This window comes from Aquarana catesbeiana, linkage group LG13 (assembly GCF_042186555.1).
Source record: "Aquarana catesbeiana isolate 2022-GZ linkage group LG13, ASM4218655v1, whole genome shotgun sequence".
Taxonomy (NCBI): domain Eukaryota; kingdom Metazoa; phylum Chordata; class Amphibia; order Anura; family Ranidae; genus Aquarana; species Aquarana catesbeiana.
This window is the reverse complement of record NC_133336.1, coordinates 59,307,694-59,322,532: the sequence shown is the minus strand read 5'-3', so window position 1 is coordinate 59,322,532 and position 14,839 is coordinate 59,307,694. Positions and strand designations below refer to the sequence as shown.

At 40.4% G+C, this 14,839-nt stretch overlaps 1 protein-coding gene across 1 annotated transcript in view; it reads left to right on the top strand.

Annotated features, from left to right (window-relative positions):
- Positions 1-14,621, top strand: part of AKAP5 (A-kinase anchoring protein 5) — a 55,070-nt gene extending 40,449 nt beyond the window's left edge. Inside the window, exon 2 of the mRNA XM_073609791.1 lies at positions 936-14,621. Coding sequence (XP_073465892.1) covers positions 1,061-2,629 — 1,569 coding nt within the window. The 5' untranslated portion in view covers positions 936-1,060 and the 3' untranslated portion in view covers positions 2,630-14,621. The remainder of the gene's footprint in view (positions 1-935) is intronic.
- The last annotated feature ends 218 nt before the right edge of the window (positions 14,622-14,839 follow it).

The following is a 14,839-nucleotide window of genomic DNA, read 5'->3' as shown; positions in this document are numbered from 1 at the left end:
GGGGTTGTAATTTGGGGGGGTCTGAATTCCACCATGTTAGGCTGGGTGCACATCTATAGGAATTGGATGCGGATTTCTCCGCATCCAATTCGCATAGCAGGAGATTGTGACCGACTCTCTATGGAGCTGGTTCACACATCTCCGCAGCGGTTCCGGTGCGAATTGCACAGGCATTCTGTGCATCTTTTGGTCCATTTCAGGTCCGAATTCAGCCATAAATTTGAGCTGAAATCTGACCTTAAACGGTGAATTGAGATGCACCAGACTCCTGCTGTGAGTTGCTGCGATCTCAAGTGTGAACCCAGCCTGACACTCTAAATACGGGTGTAATATGTAACATGGTCCAAAAGGTGGAGTTAGCCTTTAATCAAGAGATTACCCTGCTGGAGGTTCTGGTTTCGCCTCTTGATAAGATGACATCCTACTTCATGCAAACTCCTGCAAATTGGGTATTTTCAGTTTTTAGGCCGCATTACACAAAATGTTAAATAAATGGAAAATGAAAGGAAGATATAGTGGGGGAGATTTATTAAAACTGATGCACTCAGAATCTGGTGCAACTGTACATGGTACCCAATCAGCTTCTAACTTTATCTTGTTCAATTAAGCTTTCAATCAATGAAACATGGAAGCTGATTGGTTTCTATGCAGAGCTGCACCAGATTTTGCACACTCCAATTTTAGTAAACAACTCCAGTATGCCTTGAAATAAAGGACAGATCTGAAAAATCAAGTGCTGGTCTCACTTCCAAAGTCACCAAGAGATACTGTATAAAAAGGAAGGTGTGTCATTCAAATAATAATACATATGTAACACTGTTTAGTTTTGGTTGGTCTGGTTCTTTAATATATAATATCCTATAAAGCTCTCTCAGCGACATATTGCTAATAGATATAACTGACCACTATTTTTCTGTACTTTGTCTCTTTCATAGGGTGTGGTTATATTCTTTGGAATGGAAAAGATCCAAACGCAAGAGGAATTACTTAATAGAGGATTGCTTTTCTACAGCTAATGCAGATCTGACGGAAGTTTTGGCAGCTCTCCAGATATATTAAAATGTCGGGATGTAAAGCAGAATCTACTGATTTATCTAAAGAAAAGCTACAGTCTCAAACAAGCAGTGACAAAAGCCAAAGTGATCCAGTTGGCAAGTACTTCAAAGGTTACTCCTCAATGGTGTTCCTTAGGAGGGGTAAACACAAAAGAAGACAAAGCCGAAGCAATCTTTCTAACCTTTCTAAGGAATTACAAGAGAGTGAGAAAAAAATCCCAAATGTTGCAGCTAAGAAGGGTGAGGTTCTGGGTTTCGAAGAAGTCTCCAACGAATTTACTTGCGACTCTTCCCTTGTGGAGTCCTACCATCTTAATACAACCAAGGAGGCGAAGTTCAGTTTCCGAAAACTAGAAGATGGCACCTTTGCCTTAGAAACCAAAAGCTCTAATGAGCCAGAAAAGTCTGAATCTGGACTATTGAAGAGGTCTTTAAAATCACGCCACAAGCAGGGCCGTTACTCACATAAGCCATTAAAAATTTGCTTCAAAAAAAGAAGCAAAGCCCTAAAGAAACTTTCGGATTCAGGTGAAGACAACAAAAAAGAAAGTACAAATTTATCTTGTTCAGTAAAACAAGAGGGCATTACCTATGCTGCAACCAATGAAAAAGAAGATTTGGTACAAGGTCAATCAACAGGTAAGACCTGGGAAACTTTTAAGAGGCTAGTTACTCGTAGAAAGAAATTAAACTCCTCCTTAAAAAGACAATCACAACTCAGTGCTCGACACCTTGAAACCAACACAAGTGGCACTTGCATTCAAAGAGTTCCACAAAAGAAAAGGTTCTCCAACCTCAGGATTTCATGCATGAACTTTTCTAGAGGGAAGAGGTCCGCAAACACAACTTTAACTTCTGAAGACCCACTCGTTGCAATAAATTCATCAGAAAACTGTGCAACGGAATCAGGAGCTGATGGTGAAAGAAGTGATCACGTTTTAGCAACTAAATATAGACTTCAAAGATCTCTAGATGTAGAGAACAGGGTAAGTGATAGAAACCTTGATACTTGTACTGAAGTATGCCTAATATCTGAAAACAACTTGGACCAAAAAGTCTTAAAAAATTGTGCGCGCAATTACCTAAGTAAGCAACGTGACCAGAAAGTTAATTCTTCTCAAGAAAAAAAAAGTGATTTTCAACAAATTCATGGTAGTGAACAAGATCTCAAATTAAAAATGAATTTAACGAGACAGTCTCAGTCTCCTGTTGAGGAACAAGAGCTAATCTGTGTCATTTCTGTAGATGATACAAATATACAAAGCACTGGAGTAGCAAATGGGCCTCTAAGTAATGAAGACATACCCACTCATGAAGATACCATCAGTCATATAACAAAGGTCCAAACTGATGATGGAGATACTGACAGTGAAAATGGACTGAATGAACTGTCTATTGTCAATGACATTCCTGCTATAGTAGAACCAACATCTGATATATATGAATTTCTCCTAATGAGAACAGCTGCCTCTCTTGTTAGTAAGGTTATTCAGTCATCCATTCAACAGATAGTTACAGAAGATGAATTACATAACCATGTCCCATGCAAAGCCACAGAGAGATTCTATATTTAAAATATAAACAGCATTAAAATAGGGTTGTGGTTTCTGTCTCTGGATCGTCTTCTTTTTCTTCATCTCATGCCTCCAAAAGTAAGCCTGTTGCAAATCTGGGAAATGCAGTCTAAGCATAAGTGGGGAAAAATGCCTAATCAGTGTTCTTATTCAGTGAAAACGTTGTGCCAAGACATTCAGTTATAGATCCAAGGATAGAGGAGGCTAAATTCCAAAATCTTGCGTAAGCTTTAATATGGCAATGTAAATTCAACAGTCGTTATTTTTAAATTTGTAACTTTAAGCAATACCTGGTAATCCTGCCATGAAGGCCCTTGTTTATGTACTTCCTTTCATGGGGTAACAACTGTTGCCATGCTATCATATGTACCTCTGGTGGATACTACGACAGTTGTGCTAATAGAGCAGGCAGTTAGACAGAAAGTAGCTGAAAGAGGCTGGAGGAGATCAACAGAACTGAGATGTAAAAAAACTTATGGAAAATTGAAGAAAAAAAACCATGGCAATAGTTTACAGTACACAGTGCTTAAAGTTGAAGTTTAGATATGGCAATTTTTACATAGCTACATTGGTCCAGCTTGGACCAACATAAAGATGCATGTGCCATACCTATGGGTTCCTCCACGGAATCACTGTAGTATGCATCGCTACTACAGTGATTACTGCTAGCTTCCAGGCGCCATTCAGGTTGTGAGGTTATCACCTCACCATGGTGCAAGTGCTGAGCAAGCAAATTCCTGTGTTTACAATACAGCAGGGCAGCTGTTCAGCATAGGACCTGGGAGCTGGTGGAAATCACTGTAGTAGCAGTGCCTACTACAGTGATTTCCATCTTTCATTTTTTTTATATGTGCATTTACCTCTTTTTTCTTCATGTTAGTTTTCACATTTCTTAGGTTTATGACAGCTTTATCCTAATTGGTTTCTTCACACGTGTGTACCTTGCCTTTTGCGTTTCCTTGCCTCTAGAAACAGGTGTAAGCCCTTTCCTGACAATAGTTTCCATGATGGACGATCTGTGCAGCATTTTGTGACTCTCTTCAAGGAACACATTTATAAAGATACAAGTGACTAGTAAACCTATATAATGTCATAATATTTGCATCGGCTACTTTTTTTGGGCTGTGAGTTGCAGTAGACTTTACAAATCAGCCCTCCACAGCTGAGGGTAATTCCCTAATCGTTTATAGGGTGACAGTGCTGGGTGGAAATGCACCATGTGCGATGTAAGTTCATTGTTCATTGATATCAGAAGCAGGATGATGTCCAAAAGTTAAGTTGGCTGAACAGCTATTCAATTTGCAGAATAAAGATATTTATTTATTTATTGCTTGATTGCTTGCTTCAAGTCCTGAAATCTGAATCTGAAATACCCAATCACGGAAGAGTAAAATCCTGAATGGTTCTGATCCCTGGAATTATTTTTTTAAGGGAGGACTTGTACATCTTAAAAGTATACGAAATCATGAAACCACCAGACAACATTCCATCAAAAAAAAAGATTGGGTCCTGTAAATAATTTGAATAAATAAAAAATAACTAAACCGATGAACAAAAAATGTGTATGTTGCGACTTAGCAGTCCTTAGATGCGGCACCTGCAGTCATTTTTTTTTTCAGGCAAAGAACATAACTGGGCATAGAATATCTGTTGATATTGCCAAAAATGCAGTGTCCTTGTCACTTCTTGTGAGCTGAATACCCAAAAGCAGACATTTATTATATAGCAGCTTACCAATTCTGTGATGGCTGTATTACTATCCTTTTTTGACTTTCTTTCTCATATTTTCATCTGGTGATTAAACCAGCAAGTCTATTGTTTTTCACAAGTTTAATCTCTCCAGCAGAATGTATCAGTTTACTTGGATGAGACAAACCAAGGTGAAATAAATGATCAGCTTTTTTTTCTTCATATAAAATCTTTATCCCAAAAAAGGGAAAAAACAGTTTGCTGTAACTGATTATAAAATGTGGAGTTTGGCTTCAATCTGTTAGTGTATCTAAATCTGCTAATACGTTTAACACTCCCCTCCCCCAGAATGACAATGCTACTTTCTGCTGTGCATCTTGAGCCCTTTTTTTTCAGAGTTGTGTCTCACTAATACAGGAGGTGTGTTACTGACTAGCTCACCAGGGGAAAACTGATGCAGTTACCACATCTAATGATTGGCAAGCTGCAATATAATTCATTTTTGGTTTTGGGTTTAATACCGCTTTAAAACATTCTTATCTCCCTTCTTTAAACTACTAATCTCCCCATCTAATAAAGATGAACACAGGCAGATATGATGTATTAGTAGTCCAGCCTTGCTCTGGCTACCATGGCTCCTTCCATACATACAGTGGAAGAGTGAGCATAGCCACAACGGGTTCACGGAGTGTGTTATTTGCAGAATTACCAGGCCAAACAAGAGGTAAAAAAGTAATTAATGTATCACCCATATCTAAGGTTTGATAAACTGTAATATATAACATTTTAGTTTTTGGTTTGAGATAATCCAGATAAACCATATTAACATGCTCTTCAACTCACCCAGGCTATCATCTAATCACCAGTGATCCATATTATTTATTTATTCACTATGATGTATTTTGTACTGATTACCTTCAAATAAAATATCAAATAATGCCGCGTACACACGACCGTTTTTCTGTCGGAATAAACTCTGAAGGTTTTTCCGACGGAGTTCCGCTGAAACTGTCTTGGGTACACGCGATCACACCAAAGTCCGACCGTCCAGAACGCGGTGACGTACAACATGTACGACGGGACTAGAAAAAGGAAGTGCAATAGCCAGTAGCCAATAGCTTCCGTCTCTTCAGAGCATGCGTTGTTTTTGGTCTGTCGGAACAGCATACAGACGAGTGGTTTTCCCGATAGGAATTGGTTCCGTCGGAAATATTTAGAACATGTTTCATTTCTAGGTCCGTCAGAATTTTCAGAGTGCCCGCTTGTCCTCTGTGTTGAACGTGAAGTGAATAACTCAACACCAAGTTCACTATATGGACCCCTTTTATATGTATACATGGTGATCATATCCCCTCTTAATCTCCTCTTCTCAAGAGAGAATAAATTCAGTTCCTCTAATCTTTCCTCATAGCCGAGCTTCTCCATGCCTCTTATCAGTTTGGTTTTCTCTGCACTTTGATGATAGAAAGGCAGCAGTAACTCAAATAACTACTTGTTACAACCATGGCATGCAGAATACCATCCATCCTGCCTTGTATCAATGGTTCAGGCTGGTGGTGGTGGTGTAATGGTGTGGGGGATATTTTCTTGGCACATTTTGGGCCCCTTAGTACCAATTAAGCATCATTTAAACGCCACAGCCTACCTGAGTATTTTTGCTGACCATGTCCATCCCTTTATGACTACATTTATGATTATGATTATGACTTCTGATGGCTACTCCCAGCAGGATAATGCACCATGTCACAAAGCTCATATAATCTCACCACTGGTTTCTTGAACATGACAATGAGGTCGCTGTACTCCAATGGCCTCCACAGTCACCAGATCTCAATCCAATAGAGCACCTTTGGGATGTAATGGAACGGGAGATTCGCATCATGGATGTGCAGCCAACAAATCTGTAGCAACTGCGTGATGCTATCATGTCACTATGGACCAAAATCTCTGAGAATTGTTTCCAACCCCTTAATGAATCTATGCCACGAAGAATTAAGGCAGTTCTGAAGACAAAAGGGGGTCCAACCTGGTACTAGCAAGGTGTACCTTATAAAGTGGCCGGTGAGTGTATGTATCTCACCTAGCTGACTATTAGAGTTGCAAGAATCCTCCGTGAGTTTATTGAAACTTGTAGCAATGGTACTTAATGTTCTGGTGATTGCAGGAAAATAATGGCTGCCAAAGTTCTATTTCCTTGGTCATCTCCTTGGACCCAGCCTGCTCCTTGGCCAATGAGAGATCACAGTGGTGGCCAGTGGAATTTTTTTGGGGGGGGGGGGCGGCAAACAGTATGCCAACCCCCCTGGTCGGTCGGGGGGGGGTTTGGCATACTGTTTGCCATCACTGGCGGCTTCCCCTGCATGGCGGCCTCTCATTCTCTTGCTCTCCATGGGTCATCACTGTGGCGGCGGCTTCCGTTTCCTCCCTCCTCCTCAGCGGCCAATTGGGAGTCTTCTCTTTTCGGCCAATCGGAAAACGGGTCTCACACCCTCTTTTGATTGGCTGGATTGAGGATCAGTGTTTCGACAGCGAATGTTCATTCGCTGTCGTAACACACTTGGGTGGGATCGGCGTATTCTCTGCAACAATATTTTGAAGCCTATTAGAGCCTCTGGCTCTAATCAGGTGCTTGAAAAAAAAAAAAACCTGGCCGCTGTAATTCAAAAAAGGGGCCGGACGCATGAATAGGGGGTGGCTGGGGCAGCCGTGGATATCCATTGCATGTAGGGGGTGGCGTGGAGAGATCGGGCGGTGCCGGGGCGCCCCTAATGGATTTACCGCCACTGATAGGGCAACTGATGAGGTCGTCACTGTGCCCTCTTAACCTGTTAAAAATCTGTGCAATATGCCATGCAATAAAAGCCTCTGCTGCTGTAAATATATATAGATATAGATATAGATCTATAGATTATATAGATCTATATCTATATATATCTATAGATATATACATATATATATCTATAGATATAGATATATATCTAGATAGATAGATATCTAAATAGATAGATAGATAAGATAGATAGATATTGTATGTATATATATATATATATATTACATAACTGAACTAAAGTTTAGTTTTTCAAATGTGTTTGAAAGAGCTATGGGAAGGAATGAGGGGGATAATGGAAAAACATTAATTGTTTAGTCCAAAGGTACATTTGGTGAAAAACTTCCACTAATAGAGATGCCTGCTGTTCTTAACATACAGTAAATATGCTTTCATTTGGAGCTCCTAACATTAGACACTATAATAGTCATTATGGTACAGATGTATAGCACAGCAAGCTTTTAGGCTTATTCATCATGTAGCTTAGAATCGTATTACTTATGAAGGTAGAAAAGGAGAAATGCACATTTTCAGAAGGATGAAATAAGCAGGGAAGCTTTATCCAAATACTGTAAGTAGTAAGAATAGATCTGAGCCAAAAATAAGGGTGCAGATAGATTATCAAAACCTGGGAATGTATTAAAGCAGACACTGTATACATTTAGCTTCTATCACAAGCAAACACATAATAGCATATCCATTAAAAGATTTACACCAGTTCTCAATGTTTTGAACTTCCCCCACCATCACTTGACCTGAAGCTTTGGAAATATTGATATATTGGTTCTTAGAGCTAGAAGTCCAACGCCGGTAGCCTTTGTCATGGGGCTTCTGATGCAAATAGGTGAGAACTCTGTAGCTCCATTAAAGTAATTCTAAAGACAAAACATAAAAAAAGACAAAATTTAAAAATGTCCCAGTAGTTATATTAACCCCCCACCTCCCTAAATGCTTACCTGAGTCCTCATTCGATCCAGCACTGTGCCCATCTGCGGTGGCTCTCTCTTCTCTCCCTGCTCTCACAGGACACTGAGACGGCAGTGAGAGCCATTGGCTCCCGCTGTTGTCAGTCAAGTCCTATGAGGAGAAAGTGGGGGGGGCTGTTTCTCCTGTATGTTTGTTGGCGCTCGTCCCGCCCCCTCCCTGTCTCCTCCAAGGCTGCAGATGGACATGAATCAGGCTGCACTGATGGCAATGGTGAGTCTGCATTCGTGTCAATGGGGGTTCTGCATTTATGACAATGGGAGTGCTGCATTCAGGGCAACGGGGGTGCTGCTGCATTCAGGGCAACGGGGGTGCTGCTGCATTCAGGGCAATGGGGGTGCTGCTGCATTCATGGCAACGGGGGTGCTGCATTCATGGCAATGGTGAGGCTGCAGGTGGGCACTGATTAGGCTGCATTGATTGGCACTGACCCTTATTTTGCTTCACAGTTCTTTATTTAAAATTTAAGATTTTTCCTGAAACTTTCCTCTTAAAGCGAAGGTGCGTGTTATACGCCCATAAATACGGTATATCCAAATATCACGCCAGAGCTCATCTCTTCACCACACACATCCACAAAGGCAGGGGAATTATTTTTGGGCAATGTATTAGTGCTCGGACAAACGCACTTAGACCAAATTTTAATGGTTCACAGAATGTCAGGCACAATGGTCGGCCCTCACGCATGTTCACTTCATCAATTCTGACCCTCTTTGAAAAAAGTTTGGACACCCCTGCTCTAGCAAGTGAAGACCCATTCACACCTATGCATTGCAGTAATACGCAGCTCAATGCATTACCATAAAGCATGTGTTAGTGCCTTGCAGTGCCATTGATTTTTGATTGCATCCCAATGCACTAATGGAACGCACCTGCATTGCATTTCTTACACAGTTCTATAAAGTAGTAACATGGCGGATTGTCACATAGTGGAATCATCTTTTCTCTGTACCATTCCCATGCTTCGTATGAGGGATTGCCCTTGGCTCCTGATGCTATATGGAGCAGTGAGGGGGGTGAAAAAAGCAAGCATTTGCTGCAAGAGTTGGGGTATTTACGAGAAAATCACAGGATCTGGACTTATTCAAGGAGGCAGTGCAGAGGGCAGTGGTGTGCAATAATGCCTAGCATCCAAGCATGACATCAGCACAGAGAGAGAGAAATCTGTCCTGAGCAGGCTCACCATTACCTAATACCTGTGGGTGGAACAGGATTTTAGGCTAGGTTCACACCTTTGCATTTCCCTGCAGCCATGTTTGCACAGGCACAGCAGCCCATTCATTTGAACAGGCTGCTGAAATGCAGGTGAAAAGTCCCTGTACCTTTTCAAAACCATTATTGCAGGGAAATCACATGGTGCAAGCGTTTCTGCGCATTGGAAATGGTGCAGCGTTTTCCAGTGCATGGGGGTGCCATTGAGGGTTAAAGCAACATGGTTTGATGTCTGCAGATGCGGCAAGGAGTGTAATTTACATGCCTTCCAGCACCCCCAATAGTGTGTGCCTAGTCCTACGCAATGCACTGTAAAAATGTAAAGAAAAACTATTTGTAGTTTTAACCATGTATTATTACAATGCTATAGCTGTCGTATTTACGTGTGTTGGTGTGTTCGCAAACACCTAAAAACACAGAATAGTCTCAGTACTGAAGAGTTTTTTAGTTGTTCCTTTAGAAATTAAATCCTTTAACATTTATTACCGAATTCCAAAAAATGTATTAAATGTAATTTCACTCTTGTGTGAAATGTCAATTTAAAGAACAATAGACTGTATATATTATGAGGTCTTCTACTTGTCATTATAACAATGAACAATGAAGAATATCAACCACCTGTCTGGAAGAGTATAAAAATGGTTCAGAAAAGGGTGACTATTGTCATGTAAATGAACCAAGAGAGGCATTTTTTTTTGTCATGTTATAATACCATTCGTGCCTTATGTAAAGTAGTCATGGTAAAAAATGATAAAGGAATCTTTTGTCTAGAGTTGGTCCTTTTCCTTATTTCCACTTCGACTATTATGATAAGTTCACATCAGTAAATGCTAAAGTAGAACTATAGGCAAAACTTTTTTTTAATTTTGGATAGAGCAAAGAAGGGTTATAACCCCTGTCAGATTTTTTTTTCTCCATCTGTGTCCCATTGCATTTACCTTTACTCCTTTACTTTCTATCCCATAGCCAAATAGGAAGTGAGAGGAATCCCTGCAAATTAAGGGAATTTATTGAGGACTCCCGGGTCACCAGAACTAGTGTCCCCATTGGAAAATGTTCCCTCTATTACTTTTCTGGGGACAACCCAAAATTTGGGATTTTCTTTTACTTTACTTTACTTTATTTAATGGTAAATAGGACAAATAGGATGAATCTCCCTAATGGGTCCACAGACCGCAATTAAAACTGCTCTGATCCCTCTCCACTCTATCCAAAACCCCAAAAATGTATACTTATACTTTAAGTGCAACTCAGACTTTGCCTCCTAAGGTGACCATTCACTACTAGAATTTTGTTTCAAATTTTACATGTAAGAACGTTCGGCTTTCAAATCGCTAGTATGGTCAAATTGACATTGACCACAGTGCTAAGAAATATTGAAGGGGCAGGATAGAATTTTTTTCTTGAACAAATTAATTTCTAACAGTGAATGTGGTTTTGTTCAAGAAAGAAAAAAAAAAAAGAGAAAAGGAGGGTGCACCGAGCTAGTGCATTACCACTGGTAAATTTTATTGAGGTGTAAAACAGCAAAATATATACTCACAAACAAGCATGGATAACAGGCATTGACAATGCTACAGGTACACAGTTCTGAACATCGACAAATCAGGACCTGACATCAAGTGGATAAAGCGATGGTTGACGCGTTTCAGAGGAGAACCCCCTTCCTCAGAGCCTAAGCAGGCAATGGCTTACACTTGAATAAAACTTTACCAGTGGTAATGCACTAGGTCGGTGCGCCCTCCTTTTCTCTCTTTTTTTTAGCCTGTGAATACCCATTATTCTGAGGAGGGCTGCAAGATGGTAGATACTACTGAATGAATTCGGTCATACCACACATTGAGGAACTAGACACCTGAGCGCAGGAGAGATTTCTATTGTATTGGTTCAAGAAAGCCCAGTTATTCCAAAATTAGATATTAAGGGCCGGTTCACAGCATAGAAACGCAGTCCGTATGCATTCTGGATGCGTTTCTGCATGCGTGTTTTTTGATGAGTTCCGGTACATTTTTCCCCTCTTTTTTCTTCACCTTAAATAAGGGCATATGCATTTTTGGTGCTTTTTTATGCATTTTACCCTGTTCTAGTACAGTTCAGTGCAGAAAAAAATGCAGCATGTTCTACTTTTTTTTCTGGAACTGGAACACACTTGGAACTGACCGCGCTAGTGTGAACTATGCCCATGGAAATCATATACCTATTATCTATATGTTTTTGATGCACAAAAAAACGCACTGGACTTTATGTGGTTTGAACTGGCCCTAAAAGCAAAGGAAATGTTGATACTTTTGAACAATATTTGTCAAGTCATTGAGTGTACTGAGAATTTTTATTTCTACAAACATTTGTTGGAAAATCTACTAATGTATGGCCAACTTACCTTTTGTTAAACAAAAGCAAGCTGATAAGAAAATCTCCAAGAAAAGGAACATGGCTTTTCGCAAACCGCAAACTGACTTTTTATGGCTTTCTTTCAACATTGGCTTTCTTCTTGCCACTCTTTCATAAAGGCCAGATTGGTGGAGTGCACGACTAATAGTTGTCTTGTGGACAGATTTTCCTATCTGAGCTGTGGATATCCTCCAGAGTTACCATGGGCCTCTTGACTACTCCTCTGATTAATGCTCTCCTTGCTTGGCCTGTCAGTTTAGGTGGACGGCCATGTCTTGGTAGATTTGCAGTTGTGCCATACTCATACACATTTTCAGATGATGGATTGAACAATGCTCCAGGAGATGTTCAAAGGTTGGGATATTTTTTTATAACCTAACCCTGCTTTAAACTTCTCTACAACTTTATCCCTGACCTGTCTGGTGTGTTCCTTGGCCTTCATGATGCTGTTTGTTCACTAAGGTTCTCTAACAAACCTCTGAGGGCTTCACAGAACAGCTGTATTTATACTGAGATTAAATTACACACAGGTGGACTTTATTTACTAATTAGGCGACTTCTGAAGGCAATTGGTTCCAGGGGTTAGGGGTATTAGAATGAAGGGGGCTGAATACAAATGCATGCCACACTTTTCACATATTTATTTGTAAAACATTTTGAAAAACATTTATCATTTTCCTTCCACTTCGCAATTATGTGCCACTTTGTGTTGGTCACATAAAATCCCAATAAAATTTACGTTTTTGGTTGTAAGATGACAAAATGTGAAAAATTTCAAGGGGTGTGAATACTTTTTCAAGGCACTGTATATCCTTTATATAGCAGCAGTCATCTTATTCAGCTCATAAAGCACTGCCTTGTTTATTTATTCTTCTATCATCCCTGCCATGAGATGGTGGAGTTGTTTTGCCTCCCAGGTCGAATGTGCTAAGTCTCCTATGGCTTAGGGCCCATCCAGATTTATAAGCTTGCAGTGTTGTTGCATTATCATAAGTATCAAACTGTTTTCCAGTTTCCCTGTACTTTTACATGTAATAAAGGTCAGCCCTGATAAAATTGATATTCCAGCTTAGGTAGGGCCCGAGAAAATTATGCCACTGGAAAATTTTGTATACATCACAGGGACACTATTGGTGAGATATTTGTGCTGGGTTATTTAGTTACTGGGTATGTACACCTGCTGTGGCCATTATTATGGACTTTCATGCTGTTGCATGTGTTATTTTATATTATGGTGATAACAATAGGAAAAGCTCGTGATGACGGGGACGCGGCGAACGTGTTGGAAGCAGCCCATCTGGGGTCTTTTGAGAGCCTATCATTTTTGCTTTATAGAGGTACCTCGGTTATGTCATCTCCGACTGATTCAATGCGCGTAACGATTCGCGCATGGGTCAGAGCAAAGGTGTTGATGAATTCTCAGTCTGATGTGTGGTCCCCAGATACTCCCCTGTGGTTCAACCCCAAACTGCCGCATTTGAACACAATTCCTGATCCAATCATTTGGGCCAGAGTTGGTATAAAACAATTGAAACATATAGTGGGTGGTAAAAAAACTTCTTACATTTAATCAGCTGAAGGATAGGCATAAACTGCCCAACTGGTACTTTTTCTGCTATTTGCAACTTAGCCACGCGTTTAAGTCGCAATTTGGATCAGACTCTCTAGATATTGGTACATCTCCCATAGAGTCATTATTGAGTGAGGAAAATTTAAAGAAACCTTTATCGGAGGTATACAAAGGGTTATTTGTTGAAACACCAAAAATGCTTAATAAGTGCAGAGACACTTGGAGTGCGCTAATCCCTTGGGAGAGACGACTGGGATGATATGTGGGACCACACATTTGGAATCTTAGTATCAACTAGAGACAGACTTATCTAATTCAAGCTGCTGCATAGGATTTATTATACTCCGGCGAAGCTGGCGGGCATATATGGCACTGGCACAGGTGAGTGCTGGCGTTGTGCGTGCAGCCCAGCGGACTTTGACCACATTTTCTGGCATTGTCAGGAGATCAGGAAGTTCTGGACGGGGGTCACTCGTACTGTCCAGTCCTTGCTGAAAATACCTATTCCACTCACAGTGTCGGTATGCCTGCTGGGCTTGCTGGAAGGTATCGCACCAAGAAGAGCTCAGAGGACATTGATTTCTATTGTTTTGTTTTATGCACGTAAAGCCATAGTAAGCTATTGGAAGAAGTTGGAACCACCAACGGTACCCTTTTGGAAAGATATGATAAACAAGGTACTCCCACTATATAAAGCTACATATTTAAGCAGGGGTTGCCCTACGAAATTTGAGAAGGTGTGGCAGTGTTGGATTGATGCTAATGAGACCTTAGCATAATGACTAAATGTACTACGAACTGATGGACATTATAGTACTGTTTGGAGTTTAGGCGTGACTAGGTAGAAGATCCTTCTTTTTGTGTGTCTGTTACAGGAAATGTTGTATTAATGAGAATGGAAGGTTACTGTTGCCAAACACCATGATATAGAACATGTTCCTATAATGAAAAGGGTCGTTGCACAAGATGGGGGGAGGAGGGAGGTCAAGGGAGGGAGGATTGGGAACGCAAGTTATGTTATGTTTTGTATGTATGTTTAAAACTGTGAATAAACATAATTTTTCAAAAAAAAACAATAGGAAAAGCTGGAACACAAAAATGTGGGTGGGAAAACTCAAAGTACCTGGAATTCCAAATTGGAAATATGGCAGTAAAATTTTGCTGTTGAAGTATTCAAGAAAAATAAAAAGCCAGGACCCTTTCATTTTATTATTGAGCTTTATTATTTTTCAGAATTCCCTTTTTATATTTTTGTGTGGTCTGCAGATAGCCATTTGTGGGCTGTAGTCAGTCTAATGCCGCATACACACGATCGGACTTTCCGCCAACAAAACCGTGGATTTTTGTTCGAAGGTTGTTGGCTCAAACTTGTCTTGCATACACATGGTCACACAAATGTTGGCCAACATTTACGAACATGGGAACACGATAACGTACGAGGAGCCGAGAAAAGTGCGGCTCCTTCTGCTTGATTACGAGCATGCGTGAACTTTTGTGCGACGGACTTGTGTACATACGATCAGACTATCCAACAACA